Here is a 15,136-nt window from a genome sequence, read left to right as displayed (position 1 = left end):
CACGTTTTATGGGTTTAGCATGAGGAAGTGACTACTATGTATTTTTTATTGAGAAACAACACAATGATAAAAACAGCCCAACTGGGATAGAGAGAACCTGGCGTCAAAAGAGTTAAATCCTGCACACGTTGTACAGCAAATGACCAGGAAACGCCCCTGTCAGGCATCTGCTCCATCCCTTTACCTGTACATGGAGGTGTCAGTCATGTCTAAGCCCCTCCCATTCCATACAGTGCCCCGCCCCTCCCATACTGAAGACATACACACAACACTCAGTACTTAATACTGCACTCGGCTCGCTAGGAGGAAGAAGAATGTTCCGAGCGGCTGCTGGCTGCTTACCTGGCGGTTCTCTGCCTGCGTTGGCTGCTGTATTCTGGTGGAAGAAAGAGAAAAGGGACAGGCTTGGTCCGAGGCCAAAAAGCTGGAGGGTGAGTGCCAAGGAGGGAAGGACACTGGGAAGGTTATCAGTCACAGCATTTTATGGAGATCCTGGTCAGTACAGAGAATGGAGGATATGAACATAGAAATGGAAGGAGCTATTGGGAGTTATAAGGGGGTTTTCTGTAAAATGAAAAGCACCGACTAAACTAGTCATCTACATAGTTCACAATCTTGTTGATTGATCTGAGGAGTTCAGCCTGCAATGTACAGAAATATTCCATCAGATGACATATCTGGCATCCTATACATCAGTGGTGGGCAACTTGCTATTGGGGGTCTCAAGTGCAGTGTATAGGGCTGTATATAACATTTCATTTATGATATACTACAGAAAGCTTTTAGATTGCAAGCATGCAACAGGAGATGGTTCGAGCCCACAGGCATGCCACAAGAGATGGTCTGAGCAGTGGCAGCTGGTGCTCAAAATTTTTATTGGGGGGGCAGCTTTAAACCAATGCCACCCCCCCATGCGGAAGCAATCACCATTATCACATTAAAATGCCTCCCTACCAGTGTTTCCTGATTGGCTGAAGAGTCAGGCGATCCTATTGGATGGCTAGCACTTTAGAGGAAGAAGAGACACGGCGGAGGAAACTGGCAGAGCGGACACCGGAGCTGCCAGCACTCCAGGAGAGGAGTGGACACCACAGCCCATCCACACGAGTGGGTAAGTGCCTGTGGGGCGGGGGGGGGGGTGCTGTTTCAGTGCTGTGCCACAGGAGATGGTCAGAGCCTACCGGCGTGCCACAGGAGATGGTCAGAGCCTACCGGCGTGCCACAGGAGATGGTCAGAGCCTACCAGCATTCTACTGGAGATGGTCAGAGTCTACCAGCATGCTATTAGGGATGGTCAGAGCCTAGCAGCATCCTAAAGGAGATGGTCATATTATAGTTGTTTGAGCCTGGGAACATGCTTTAGGAGTCAGTCATAGACTGAAGATTCATCAGATGAGATTTCCAGAGATCACATCCTAATCTGACTGTATAATATATTAAACTGTGTGATATGAAGGCCTACCTAAACCCACCGCACACACAAAGATCTCCGTCTGGCAGATCTGTTAGTTTAAAATCTGCATGCAATCTACCAACACACAGTGCAATTGCATACCGATTGGCAGGTAACCTAGACTGAGCACTTAGGCAATAACATACAACAATCTCTCCAGAGATATGAGTCTTGGCTTAATACACAGAAGTCACTTATTAATTTTATCATTTAATATCCCGAAAGTGGGCAATGCATAAAATATATACAAAGAAAAAGGAGTTACAAAAAAGACACATAAATGGCAATCCGCTATTAAAATAAAAAATGGATAAAAACTGAAAAAAACTTTACCAAAGTTTATCCTTTGGTAGAAGCATACCAGACCATATAAGGACTCCCCAGTTTTGAACTTGCTTTGCAGAAGAACAATGTCCATATCTCAATCTCTCCAATTTATTTAAATATGGATGTGGGCTGGACTTTAGCCTTTGACCAATCAACCCTGGGGGGGGTTCCTGTTTCAGCCCACAGGATGTTTTGTGTTCTGAAATGACCGGAGTGCAATTAGCCCAGGGCAATGCTGATTCCTGGGTCATGAATAGGGTTTCTGACACCAGCGCATCGGTCTGATAATAACAGTAACAATATCTGCCTGCTGCAATCAGGCACCATATAACGGTTTTATGTGTTTCCCTAGGATTCTAGGCATGTTACAAATACAGATTTCCATATACATGTAACCCAACATGTGTACCCTCAAAGGAAATTATTTTCATCTCTTTGCCGCTAATATTTTAGCTTTTATGAGAGATAAAATAGGTTCCTTAGATCTGTTGATACTATCAAAGTTTGCAGACCTTCTGGGGCCTTGCGAATGCCCCCTCCTGATCCTTGTAGCCAAGATGACTAGTAGTTTTCTTTGAGGCTTCAGGAAAGTGGCAATCTATGTTTGGGAACTTTTATTGGCATCTAGGTGTCAATTCTGGCCTAGAAACTGTCCCTTTTCTTTCAAATGCTAATGAAAGAACACGTGTGTATGACTGATACATAGTAGGTGGGGTTGAAAAAAGTCCATCAAGGTGGTGTGGCCTGACGTTGCATGGAGTAAGACACTTGCCAAAGAGCTCCATCTGTTGATTCTGCAATCCAAAGCATCCTGCGACCCACAGAAAAAATCTGTGCACCAGACTTGCCTTACTGGACACCCTTGATGCTAGCCACCATGTCCCCATCAAAAGCACAAAAATCTGCTGTGGTGAAACTAGACCATTACCATCGACAAGATAGAGAGGAGCTGGAGGAAGATGGCGGCGCGGTAAAGACAGGAGAGGAGCGGGCGGCGAGAGATGCAGACAAGCTTCTGGAAGCAATTACATTCTGCTGAACATCACTCACTGCTAAAATTGAAGAACTTAAGGTAGATATCTCCTTGATAAGACAAGATCTACAAAAACGTTGTGATCGATCGTGTCAAAACTACAGAGACTCGCATCAGCACTGTGGAAGACGCCATCCCGCCATTGCAAACGGGGTCAGACTGCATGCAGCAACAAATACACCAGTTATTCTCCAAGCAGGATGACATGGATAACAGACTCAGGAGGTGTAATTTGCGCCTAATTGGCCTCCCAGAGGGGGCAGAAGGTAAAGACCCTACCACATTCCTTGAACAGCTGCTAATTACATCCTACAGCAGAGAAGCCTTCTCCCCCATGCTGGTGGTAGAGAGAGCACACCGCATGCTGGCCAGACCACCCCTGCAGGGAGTCGCGCGCGCCCCCCCCGCACATTCATAGCCAAGCTGCTAAATTACAAAGACAGGGACGTAGGACTTAGAATGGCCAGAGAAAAGGGTAATAGCCTTTGGAAACGTTAAAGTCGCCATCTTTCTTGACTTCTCAGCGGAGGTCAAACGCCACCATCAGGGCTTCATGGAGGCCAAACGCAGGCTCAGGAATGACCAATTCAAATACACAATGCCAGGCTCAGGGTGGAACACGATGGCAGACCATCATTCTTTGAAGAGTTGATAACCTGGATAGAATGCCGAACAACACCTGACAGAGCGGCTTGAACGGGTTGTGAGTTTAATATGGTCAATCTAGACCCCCCTCTTTTGACACTATACAGAATGGAGCCTGACTATCCACTTGTTGTTCTTGTTGTGGAACTTAAAGGGCACCCCATCCTAGCTGAACATTCTGTCATATCCCCCTAACCTGAGATGGGACATGTGCACATCAGGAACTGTGGGTCAGTAAATGTAATTATAGAACTGTGACATTAATTGAAACCCTCATTTGGGGACCTTCATTTCACTCCTATGCTACTTAAAGTGAAGGGCCACCCTAAAAAAAAATAAAAAAAAATACATGTCTCGGATTGATTTCATTATTATATCCCAACAGCTCACACCCAGACTATTATGCCGCGTACACACGATCGGAAATTCGCCCAGCAAAAGACTGATAAGAGCTTTTAGTCTGAAAATGCAACCGTGTGTATGATCCATCTGAATTTTTCTGGCCGAATTTCCACCAGCAAAAGATTGATGCTGCGTACACACGATTGGAAATTCAGCCAGCAAAAGACCGATGAGAGCTTTTCATCGGAAAATGTGACCGTGTGTATACTCCATCGGAATTTTTCTGGCCGAATTTCCGCCAGCAAAAGATTGAGAGCATGGAACGATCCAATCCATATGTTTTTTGATTTGTTGCACCCCTATATGCCAGTATTACATTGTATATCCCTGTATATTGCAGTTGTTCATGTGTTTATCTAATCGTTTTTTGAAACTATCAATGGCCCCCCACTGAAACCACTGCCTGTGAAAGGGAATTCCACATCCTTGCCGCTCTTACAGTAAAGAACCCTCTACACCAGGGGTGCTCAACCTGTGGCTCTCCAGCTGTTGCGGAACTACAAGTCCCATGAGGCATAGCAAGACTCTGACAGCCACAAGCATGACACCCAGGTGCTCAACACAGTTTAGGTTAAACCTCTTTTCTTCTAATTTTAGTGAGTGGCCATGTTTCTTATTAAATTTTTCTTTCCGCAAAAAAGTTTTATCCCTATTGTAGGGGCACCTGTATGGTATTTGTGAATGGAAATCATATCCCCTCTCAAGTGCCTCTTCTCCAGAGAGAATAAGTTCAGTTCTCGCAAACCTTTCTTGATAACTAATATCTTCCAGACCCTTTATTAGCTTTGTTGCCCTTCTTTGTACTTGCTCCATTTCCAGCACATCCTTCCTGAGGACCGGTGCCCAGAACTGGACAACATACGCCAGGTGCGGCCGGACCAGAGTCTTGTAGAGTGGGAGAACTATCTCTTTCTTTATCTTTGGAGTTAATCCCCTTTTTTAATGCATGCCAATATTCTGTTTGCTTTGTAAACAGCAGCTTGCCATTGCTGAGCCTATCATCTTTTAGGACCCCGGGTCCTTTTCCATCCTAGATTCCCCCATAGGCTCCCCCCCCCCGTGTATAGATTGCATTCATATTTTTGCCACCCATTATTTTACATTAAACCTCATTTGCCATGTAGTTGCCCAACCCATTAATTTGTTCAGATCTTCTTGCAAGGTTTCCGCATCCTGCTTTGGAGATTTGCAGTGAAAAATTAGGGGAAATTTGCTCCGGACATGTGTGAATCTAGCTTTAACTTGACACTGATCCACAGATGCAGTGCAGTGGTTGGCTGCACCGAGTTAGACTTCTATTATATCCAGCGAGTTTGGTACACTTTTTGAAAGTTTTGGTGTGCTATCAGAAAAAGCACTACACCCGCAAGATGTAGTAGAAATCTATGGCAAAGCTCAGCTAACCTGCAGGAAAACAGCAGGTGCACCACACCCGCGGTACAGGTAAATCGCAGCTCATCATTGTGAAAGTAGCCTTATAGGGGGCTCAGGACAGTAAAGGCTAATTTTCATTGGCAGTTTGTGGGATGGTAAAACCCCATAGTTCATTGTGGCCAGTGACTGGTTGCCAAATCACTTGATTGGCCCTTGCTCTTCAAGAGGTTGAGCACTCCTGGTTTAGATGGTCATTTTATATCCAGCTTTAAGCCCATTACAAACTGCTAGTTTTTTATTTTTCAATGCAGCGGGCTGAAGGAAAAAAAACTGGCTGCTCAGGTCAAAGCCACTCTACTTACAATCCAATGTTGGTACAGCGATCTGCCCTGCTGTTCTATTGTGTTCTGACGGGGCGCTGATCGGAAGCCGGTTTGCAGACCCTTTTAGGTCATGCCCCTGCAGTGCACATGGGCCGAATGTCGGGCAGGTTCTTTTGAACTGGCCAATGCCACCGGACATTCGGCCCATGTGTATGGGGCTTAAGACTATATTTTCATTGATGGAAGAATCCTTCCCTTTTCTATAGTCTTTGAGAGGTCATAGACTCAAGCATAACAGATATATTTAATTAAACTCTAGGGCACATTATTATAGATTAGGTCTAATTAGCAGACTATCTCTAGACTAACATGGCATATACTGTACATCCGCCTTATAAAAATTTGTAAAGGTGTGAATAGAAAACCAGGTAGCAGCCTTGCATACATGTTCCACTGAGGCCTGATAACAGATTGCTCCAAGAAAATCCCTACACTCCTGGTGGATTTTTGCCCTTCAAACCATAGGCCTGAGCAATCCGTTGCCAAATTCAATATGAAATATTTGATTTAGTAACTGGCTGACACTTCCTGGAACCTTCTGGAAGGACAAACAAAACACTAGTGATCTCTACTAGCTCCTGGCTAATATGTTGAGTGGCTACCCTGCTGCTGGTTAGTGAACACAGGAGGTTGCCCTCTTGGCACGGACACTATTCAGAGAACACTTTTTCACCTCATGCAAGCATAGAACCTTTTGTATTTATTGAGAGAAGGCAAACTGTCCCTCGAATGGAACCTGTGTCAAGTTAGCAACATTCTGTGTTCACAATGCAGCAAAGCAGCCACTCAGCATGAGACCTGGAAGCTAGTGAAGATCATTGTAGTAGTGATGCCCACTTCAGGTATTTCCATCTACTTACATGGGTCCAACCTGAGCCATAGTGTAAAAATTGCCATACCTGGAATTTATCTTTATTTTAAGAAAATGATAGCACAAGGCAGAACATAAAATATATTCTAAGTGTAGTATAATGTTACCTTTTGTTGACAATTGCAAAAATGTGACTAACTTTTCAAAGACTTGGGGCTTCTGCCAAAATCAACTCGTTACTGGTTACTCCTCCCTCATTCACAAGCACCGTATCTTGGTCATGCATATTTGCACAGAAAAAATGTAACAGCTAAAATGGTGTGTGTGTGTGTGTGTGTGTGTGTGTATGTATGTGTGTGTATATATATATATATATATATATATATATATATATATATATATATAATATATAGCAATTTATTATATTATACTAGGCATTTTGAAAAATACAATATGTTTCGAATTTCTGTTTTAAAAGAAATTCAATAAAATACAATTTTGTCATGAATTCAGGCCAGAATGTATTCTGCTACACGTCTTTGGTAAAATCCTGATAAGTGTATGATAAAAGGTTTGTTTGAAAGTTAGTCTACAAGCTCAATCCCGATGTACTGATCGGGATTGAGCTTGATCTCATTTATTGAGGCCCTAAAATGTCAGGACAGTACAGATACCCCCCCCCCCATGACCCCTTTTTGTAGAGATGACAGTCCAAGGTATTTAGTAAAAGGCATAGTAAGTTTTTTGAAGTTACAATTTTTTGCACACAATAGTTTGGAAAATTAAGAATCTATATATTTTTTTGTTTTATCTCCACAAAATTGTCATATTAACAAGTTATTTCTCACATATGGCATAGATAAACTTGCAATTGCACTCCAAAATATATTCTTCTACTCCTCCTGAGTATGGCGATACCATCTGTGCGGGACTTTTACACAGCCTACAGAGGCCCCACATACAGAGGCCCAACATGCAGGGAGCACCGTCGGGTGTTCTAGGAGCATAAATTACACATTTCGTTTCCTGATTACCTATTTCATTTTTGAAGGTCCTGGAGCACCAAAACAATGCAATTACCCACAAAATGACCACATTTTGGAAAGAAAACACCCCAATGTATAATCCAGGAGGCATAATGAGTCTTTTGAATACGTCATTTTTTTTTTTTTCCACAAGTTTTTGGAAAATGTGGAAAGAAAGTGAAAACTTTATTTTCTTTTTTTACACAAAGTTGTAGATTTTATACGATTTTTCTAACGCATAGCATTTACATAGCAAAAATTCCCCCCCCCCCCCCCCAAAAAAAAACATTCCGCTATTCCTGCCTATGGCGATACCAAGTGTGAGACTTTTACACAGCCTGGCCACATACAGAGGCCCAACATGCAGGGAGCACCATCAGGCGTTCTAAAGGCATAAATTACTAATTTCATTTCTGAGTACCTATCACATTTTTGAAGGCTCTGGAGCACCAGGACAATGGAATTAGATGCGTCAGATGCGCATGGACTGATGTGGCAGATAAGATGTGCGCAGATGATCACGGACAGATTTCCGCCAGATGTGAGCAGATGATCAGATAGATGTGCGCCATCATGGACAGGTGTTTACTGGGACAGATGTGGGACAGGTGTTTACTGGGACAGATGTGGGACAGGTGTTTACTGGGACAGATGTGGGGCAGGTGTTGGTGTTTTCACTGTTTGGGGACACTAGCTGGGTGATCAGTGTTTAAAAACAAAACAAAAAAAACAGCACATACACATTGATCCCCAGCTCGCAGATCTGCTCTCCTTCTCCTAACTGATTCTGTGTGAGGAAAAGCAAGACAATTACCTGGCAATGGCTCTCTGCTTATATTACATGATGGCTGTGATTGGACACAGCCGTCATGTGATCAGGAGGGCCAATCGTAGAGCCCCCCTGTTGAGTGACATTGCCCTGTCTCTGGGGACACAAGCACATTTTTTTTTTTTTTTTTTTTTTTTTTTTTTTTTTTTAGAATTTACATATTTATTTATTTTTTGTACATTTTTAACTTCCCTGTTTTGGGGCCTTTGGTGAAATATCAGGAGTATAAACAGACACCTGATGTTCCACATTTGGGATAGAAAAGGGACTAAGGACAAAGATTCCCCAGGCTCTTTCTCTGCAGCCTTAGCTGCACTGAACAGTGAATAAATGGGAAGTGCTCTGTGCTGAGCGGCTTCCTGCTCATTCACAAACATACTAGTTTACTATGCTTCAGTGATGAATAGACACAGGAGTGACTGGCACTTATCGCTCACTGTGTTCATTAAGGAAAGGAGGGACAATACCCCTGTGTGCCTGCAGGAGCTTCAGACAGGAGAGAAGTGGAATGAAGCTGGCAGTACTGGGAGGGGGGCACACAGGGAAGCCTGGACAAAAGAGGGCACAGCTATTAATTTCGCCTCCAATGGGGCCTGGAGGGAGAAAAAGGAGGAGAAGCTGGCAGCACTGCAGGGGGAGCACAAGAGTCAGAAATAATGCACTACAGCCAGACCTCCTGCTTGACAGGTGCCTGAGTTCCCTATTTGAAGCAATGGACCCAGGCCTAGTGCAGGAGGGTCGGTTGTGCTGTCTTATCAGTGGTCCTGCTCACAGCACCCAAAGATAGCTGCTCGGGAAGCAACTGCTTGCAGGTAATAGTGATCCTGAAATAAAGGTCCTTGTTAAGACACTTCCTGTTATGAGGTGATAGTGCTGTCTCTAACTACCATTTGTGCTTCTGTATTGTCCCCCTTTTACACAGGCTTCCGATGGCTTCATTTTAACACACATTCTATGGAATTAACTAAGCTTTTCGTGCGATTATAAGGGTGGAAACTGTCAGGAGTGGTGAGTGAAATAAAAACTAGTGCAGGGCCTGCATCCAATTAACAAAGGGAATGAGGCAATTTTCAGCATAGAAAACTGCCACAGATCCCCACCAGGTGTGACCTGACGTATGGAATGTGAGCTCTTGGCAGACAGCTCACGCCCCTCTCTCTGCCTAGGCATGGATTATCATTACACTACATGAGCAGAGCCTGCAGGGTCTGAGCTGAGTAGAGGTGGGGACAGGCAGAGAGATCTGAGCATTCAGCTTCAGCACTTCTTTTCTGTTTGCTGTATCTCTCATAGACATGGCAGAACAGAGAATTGATCATTCCTAACTAACAGAGGGACTTGCACTCTCTGCTCCAGATTGGTGCAAGCATTATGTCAGCGCTACATGATCTGCATTTAGTCTTTTGTAGTTATGCAACACCTAATGGCCTTGTACACCCCCCAGTCTGCAAGTGGATATTAAATGGAGAAGCAGCAGACTGATAACCTCTCTCCTCCTATTGGCATGTTCTTTGTTAGCACATGAGCACTGTAGCACAACTGATTGGCTCCTTGTGCTGCTTCTTTCTCATAAATCTAAGTTCTATTGTACAGTTGACTGCAAGAATCTAAAAGGAAGGGTCATTGCATCTCCCTCACGATAGCTCCTGATGAATGAGAAGCTTCTGAAACTGTGAACAGAAGTAGAGGAAGTGATCACATTTCTCCTCGTGAAGCCTTTTCGTTCCGGCGCCGAGGAGAGAAGACATCAGAGTTATACCAACAGCACACTAACACCAGTACACAAATCACCCCAGCCCTGTACCCCCTGTCACAGTGACACCAATAGCAGTTTTGATTTTTTTACTGTTCACTGCATTGGTGTCATTTTGTGACTGTTATAAGTGTTAGGGCTGTTAGTGGTAGGCCCCTTTAGGTCTAGGATACCCCCCTATTAAAGGTTTAACCCCTTGATTGCTCCCCAGTTAACCCTTTAACCCCCTGTCACCAGTGTCACTAAGCAATCTTTTTTCTGATTGCCGTTTTAATGTCGCGGGTGACGCTAGTAAGCCTGTTAGTTATTTAGGTTCACAGTCAGGTTTTTATAACGTCAGGTACCCCCATATATTACCTAATAAAGGTTTTAATCCCCTGATTGCCCCCTAGTTAACCCTTTTCACCCCCTGTCACCAGTGATCACCGCATAAGTGTTACGGGTGATGTTAGTTAGTTTGTTTTTTATAGCGTCAGGACACCCGCCGTTTGCCCCCTAGTTAACCCTTTTACTCCTTGTTACCAGTGATCTCCGTATAAGTGTCACAGGTGACGCTAGACAGCCAGTTTAGCTATTTAGGTTCACAGTCAGGTTTTTATAGCATCAGGTACCCCCATATATTACCTAATAAAGGTTTTAACCCCCTAGTTAACCCTTTTCACCCCCTGTCACCAGTGATCACTGTATAAGTGTTACGGGTGATGTTAGGTAGTTTGTTTTTTATAGCGTCAGGACACCCGCCGTTTATTACCCAATAAAGGTTTAACCTCCTGATCGCCCGGCAGGTGATATCAGTTAGGTTTTAGGGTCAGTTAGGGTCTGCGTCGCCCCAGGCAGCGTCGGATTAGTGCCAGTAGCGCTAACACCCTTGCACGCAGCATACACCTCCCTTAGTGGTATAGTGTCTGAACGGATCAATATCTGATCTGATCAGATCTATACTAGCGTCCCCAGCAGTTTAGGGTTCCCAAAAACGCAGTGTTAGCAGGATCAGCCCAGATACCTGCTAGCACCTGTGTTTTACCCCTCCGCCCAGCCCACCCAAGTGCAGTATCGATCGATCGCTGTCCCCTACAAAACGCTAAACACATAACTGCAGCGTTTGCAGAGTCAGGCCTGATCCCTGCGATCACTAACAGTTTTGTTGGTAGAGTTTGATACAGTTGCTGACAGTCTAGGAGCTTTTTTTCCTGTGAGTCTCACTAGTGTACCAGTAAATTTAGAGCCCAAAATGGCAAATCGAAGGTACACTAGTGAAGAGGCCTACACGTTTCTGATCATGACAGACAGTGAAGAGGAAGTCACTCATCTGTCATATTCAGGCTCTGAATACAATCCTGTAGATGACAGCGGCTCCATGACAGCCCCTGCAAAGGTCAGGCGTACCAGACCCATATCTTCTTCTGCTGTTGTTGAGGTGCAAGAACCGCAGGGCTCTCGTATGGAGCAGAGAAGTACTATTGTCGCTCATCCTTCTGTTGAACTGGCAAGCACCAGCGGCCTAGTACACCCTGGTCGTACATCCAGCACTGCGGTATCACGTGGTGACGTGGCGAATCCCATAAGTGCAGTTCAAGCTGGCGAGGTGGCAAGCACAAGTAGTGTCCTGCTGTCACCAAGAAGACAAAGATAGGCCCGTCGTGCCCATAGTGTCCTTCCTACAGAATTTGCCAATCCTAATTTGGAGCCCACCACTTCTGCAGCACCTTTCCCCATTCACTGGCCAACTCGGAATTCAGGGGTAAACAGTTGATTTTACATCACTTGATTTTTATTGCCTGTTTTTCATGGAAGATCTCTATAGATCTATTGTGGACCAAAGTAATTTGTATGCTGGTCAATTCATTACCACTAATCCCCAGTTGTCCTCCCTTGCCAGAGATTGGAAACCAATCCCCCCTCATGGGCGTAACTAAAAAAGAGCGAATTGCGGTCATATTGGTCCACTGACCCAATTCACCATAAACCCCGTGTTCTCTGCTTCCATGGCCAGGGCACGTTACGAGCAGATCTTGTGGTTCATGCACTTCAACGACAATGAACTCTGTCGTCCTCGTGGAGACCCTGGATACGATTGGCTCTACAACGTTCGGCCCCTTGTAAACCACTTTAACCAAAGTTTTTCAGCCTTGTTTACTCCCAATCAGGTTGTCTGCATTGAGTCCCTGATTACATTTTCTGCCCGCTTGTCTTTCAAACAGTATCTTCCTTGCAAGTGTGCCAGATACGGGATCAAGATATATAAGCTCTGGGCCACAGGCTATACATATAGTGTTAAGGTTTACGAGGGAAGAGGTCAAGTAGAGCCGCCGAACTGCCCAGATTACACAGGGAGCGCTGGCACGATTGTGTGGGACTTGGTGTCACCCTTATTCGGAAGGGGGTACCATTTGTATGTGGACAATTATTACATGAGCGCGCCACTTTTTAGTCACTTGTTTGATCATCAGTTTGGCGCATGTGGTACCGCGTGATCTAATCACCGGGGCTTACCCCAGAGGGTTTGTAGATTCCTTCTTAGGCTGGGGCGAGAGCCTGCTTGAAGTGTAATAATTTGTTCGCTGTGAAGTGGAGGGATAATAAGAATGTTTGTTTTTGTTCTGTCCTCCCTTCTGTCCAAATGCCTATGGCGACTGATGTTGTGGAGAAACCCCTCTGTGTCCATGAATATAAACAAAATGTGGGAGGGGTGGACCTCAGCAACCAGTTGTTGACGCCATACCTAGTTGCCGCAAGGCCAGACGCTGGTACAAAAAAAGTGTGTTTATTTATTTCAATTGGCTTTGCTGAATGCTCATACAGAGCTTCAGGAAGGACTGGTTCCTTCCTTAAATTCCAGGAAGAGATTGCCAGAGCCCTTCTGTTTCCAGACGGTACTTCACTTCACCTTCCCAATCCAAATGCAGTAAGCTGGCTGCATGAGAAGCATTTTCCGTATGTACTCCCTAGTACCCCTACCCAACGAGCCCCGCAAAGAAGATGTCGTGTCTGTAGCAAGCAAGGATATAGGCCACCCACTATTATTGCCCCTCCTGTCCTGACAATCCTTGTTGTTTGTTTTTGCATTGGTGAAAGTTTTGAACGCTACCATATACTAGTGGAGTTTTAGCATAGGGTACAGCACTGCACAGAATAGGACACACTTTCACAGGGTCTCCCAAGATCCCATCTCATTTTGAGACCTGAACCAGGAACCGAACCGTTAGTTTCAGTTACAAATAAAAGTGTAAAAAATAAATAAATAAAATAGTTGTCATTTTATTGCTCTCTCTCTCTATTCTCTCTATTGTTCTGCTCTTTTTTACTGTATTCTATTCTGCAATGTTTTATTGTTGTTATGTTGTATCATGTTTGCTTACCAGGTATGTCATTTTTTTTTATACTTTAGGCCTCATGCACACGAGACGCAGTTAAACGCGCGTTCAGATGCAGTTGGACAGTTTTTTCAACTGCCCCTGAACTCATTCAATGTTATCCTATGTGTCCATGCACACAGTCTCGTTTTTTTCCGTTTTTATGCAGTTGCGTTTAGTCTCGTTTTTCCAGAAGCAAAAAAATGCGTTCAGAAACAAAAATTTCCACGTTTCAGACGCAAAACGCGGTAAAACGTGGCAAAACGCCGCTGCCGCGTTTGCGTTTATATGCGTTTTTAAAGGTGACCTTTTTTTTACATTAAAAATCTCAAAAATGATTGCAAATGATAAAAAACCATTAGAAAAATATTTTAAACAATTGCAATTGCAAGTGGACAATCCACAACTTGTGGCAAGTGACATGGCAGGTGGCAAGTGACGTGGCAAGTGGACAATCCACAACTTGTGGCAAGTGACATGGCAGGTGGCAAGTGATGTGGCAAGTGGACAATCCACAACTTGTGGCAAGTGACATGGCAGGTGGCAAGTGATGTGGCAAGTGGACAATCCACAACTTGTGGCAAGTGACGTGGCAGGTGAAGTGGCAAGTGACGTGGAAAGTGGACAATCTACAACTTGTGGCAGGTGACGCGGCAAGTGACCTGGCAGGTGACGCGGCAAGTGACCTGGCAGGTGACGTGGCAAGTGGAAAATCAACAACTTGTGGCAGGTGACTGGCATGTGACGTGGCAAGTGGACAATCCATAACTTGTGGCAGGTGACGTGGCAAGTGACGTGGCAAGTGGACAATCCACTTGTGGCAGGGGACGTGGCAAGTGACGTAGCAAGTGGACAATCCACTTGTGGCAGGGGATGTGGCAAGTGACGTGGCGAGTGGACAATCCACAACTTGTGTCAGGTGACGTGGCAAGTGGACAATCCACAACTTGTGGCAGGTGATGTGGCAAGTGGACAATCCACTTGTGGCAGGTGACGTGGCAAGGGACGTGGCAAGTGGACAATCCACAACTTGTGGCAGGTGACGTGGCAGGTGATGTGGCAAGTGATGTGGCAGGTGATCTGACAAGTGGACAATCCACATCTTGGGGCAAGTGACGTGGCAAGTGACGTGGCAAGTGGACAATCCAAAACTTGTGGCAAGTGACGTGGCAGGTGACGTGGCAAGTGACGTGGCAAGTGGACAATCCACATCTCGTGGCAGGTGATGTGGCAAGTGACGTGGCAAGTGGACAATCCACAACTTGTGGCAGGTGACGTGGCAGGTGATGTGGCAAGTGATGTGGCAGGTGATGTGGCAGGTGATGTGACAAGTGGACAATTCACATCTTGTGGCAAGTGACGTGGCAGGTGATGTGGCAAGTGACGTGGCAAGTGGACAATCCACAACTTGTGGCAGGTGATGTGGCAAGTGACGTGGCAGGTGATGTGGACAATCCACAACTTGTGGCAGGTGACGTGGCAAGTGACGTGGCAAGTGGACAATCCACAACTTGTGGCAGGTGACGTGGCAAGTGGACAATCCACTTGTGGCAGGGGACCTGGCAAGGGACGTGGCAAGTGGACAATCCACAACTTGTGCCAGGTGATGTGGCAAGTGATGTGGCAGGTGATGTGACAAGTGGACAATCCACATCTTGTGGCAAGTGACGTGGCAAGTGACGTGGCAAGTGGAAAATCCAAAACTTGTGGCAGGTGACGTGGCAAGTGACGTGGCAAGTGGACAATCC

At 45.1% G+C, this 15,136-nt stretch overlaps 1 protein-coding gene across 2 annotated transcripts in view; it reads left to right on the top strand.

Annotated features, from left to right (window-relative positions):
- Window positions 1-252: 252 nt before the first annotated feature.
- The window catches only part of LOC143943224 (cytosolic phospholipase A2 zeta-like), a 180,128-nt gene continuing 165,244 nt past the window's right edge, over window positions 253-15,136 (top strand). Inside the window, exon 1 of one of the 2 annotated variants that reach the window (XM_077464845.1) lies at window positions 253-431. In XM_077464845.1, the coding sequence (XP_077320971.1) occupies window positions 315-431 (117 nt within the window). In that variant the 5' untranslated portion in view covers window positions 253-314. The remainder of the gene's footprint in view (window positions 432-15,136) is intronic. The other variant, XM_077464846.1, reaches the window with a different exon arrangement.

The sequence above is a fragment of the Lithobates pipiens genome, unplaced genomic scaffold (assembly GCF_037356315.1).
Source record: "Lithobates pipiens isolate NorthernLeopardFrog02 unplaced genomic scaffold, aLitPip1_a1.2 Scaffold_30, whole genome shotgun sequence".
Lineage (NCBI taxonomy): Eukaryota > Metazoa > Chordata > Amphibia > Anura > Ranidae > Lithobates > Lithobates pipiens.
Note: the sequence above shows the minus strand (reverse complement) of the source record. Positions and strands in the feature narration are given on the sequence as shown.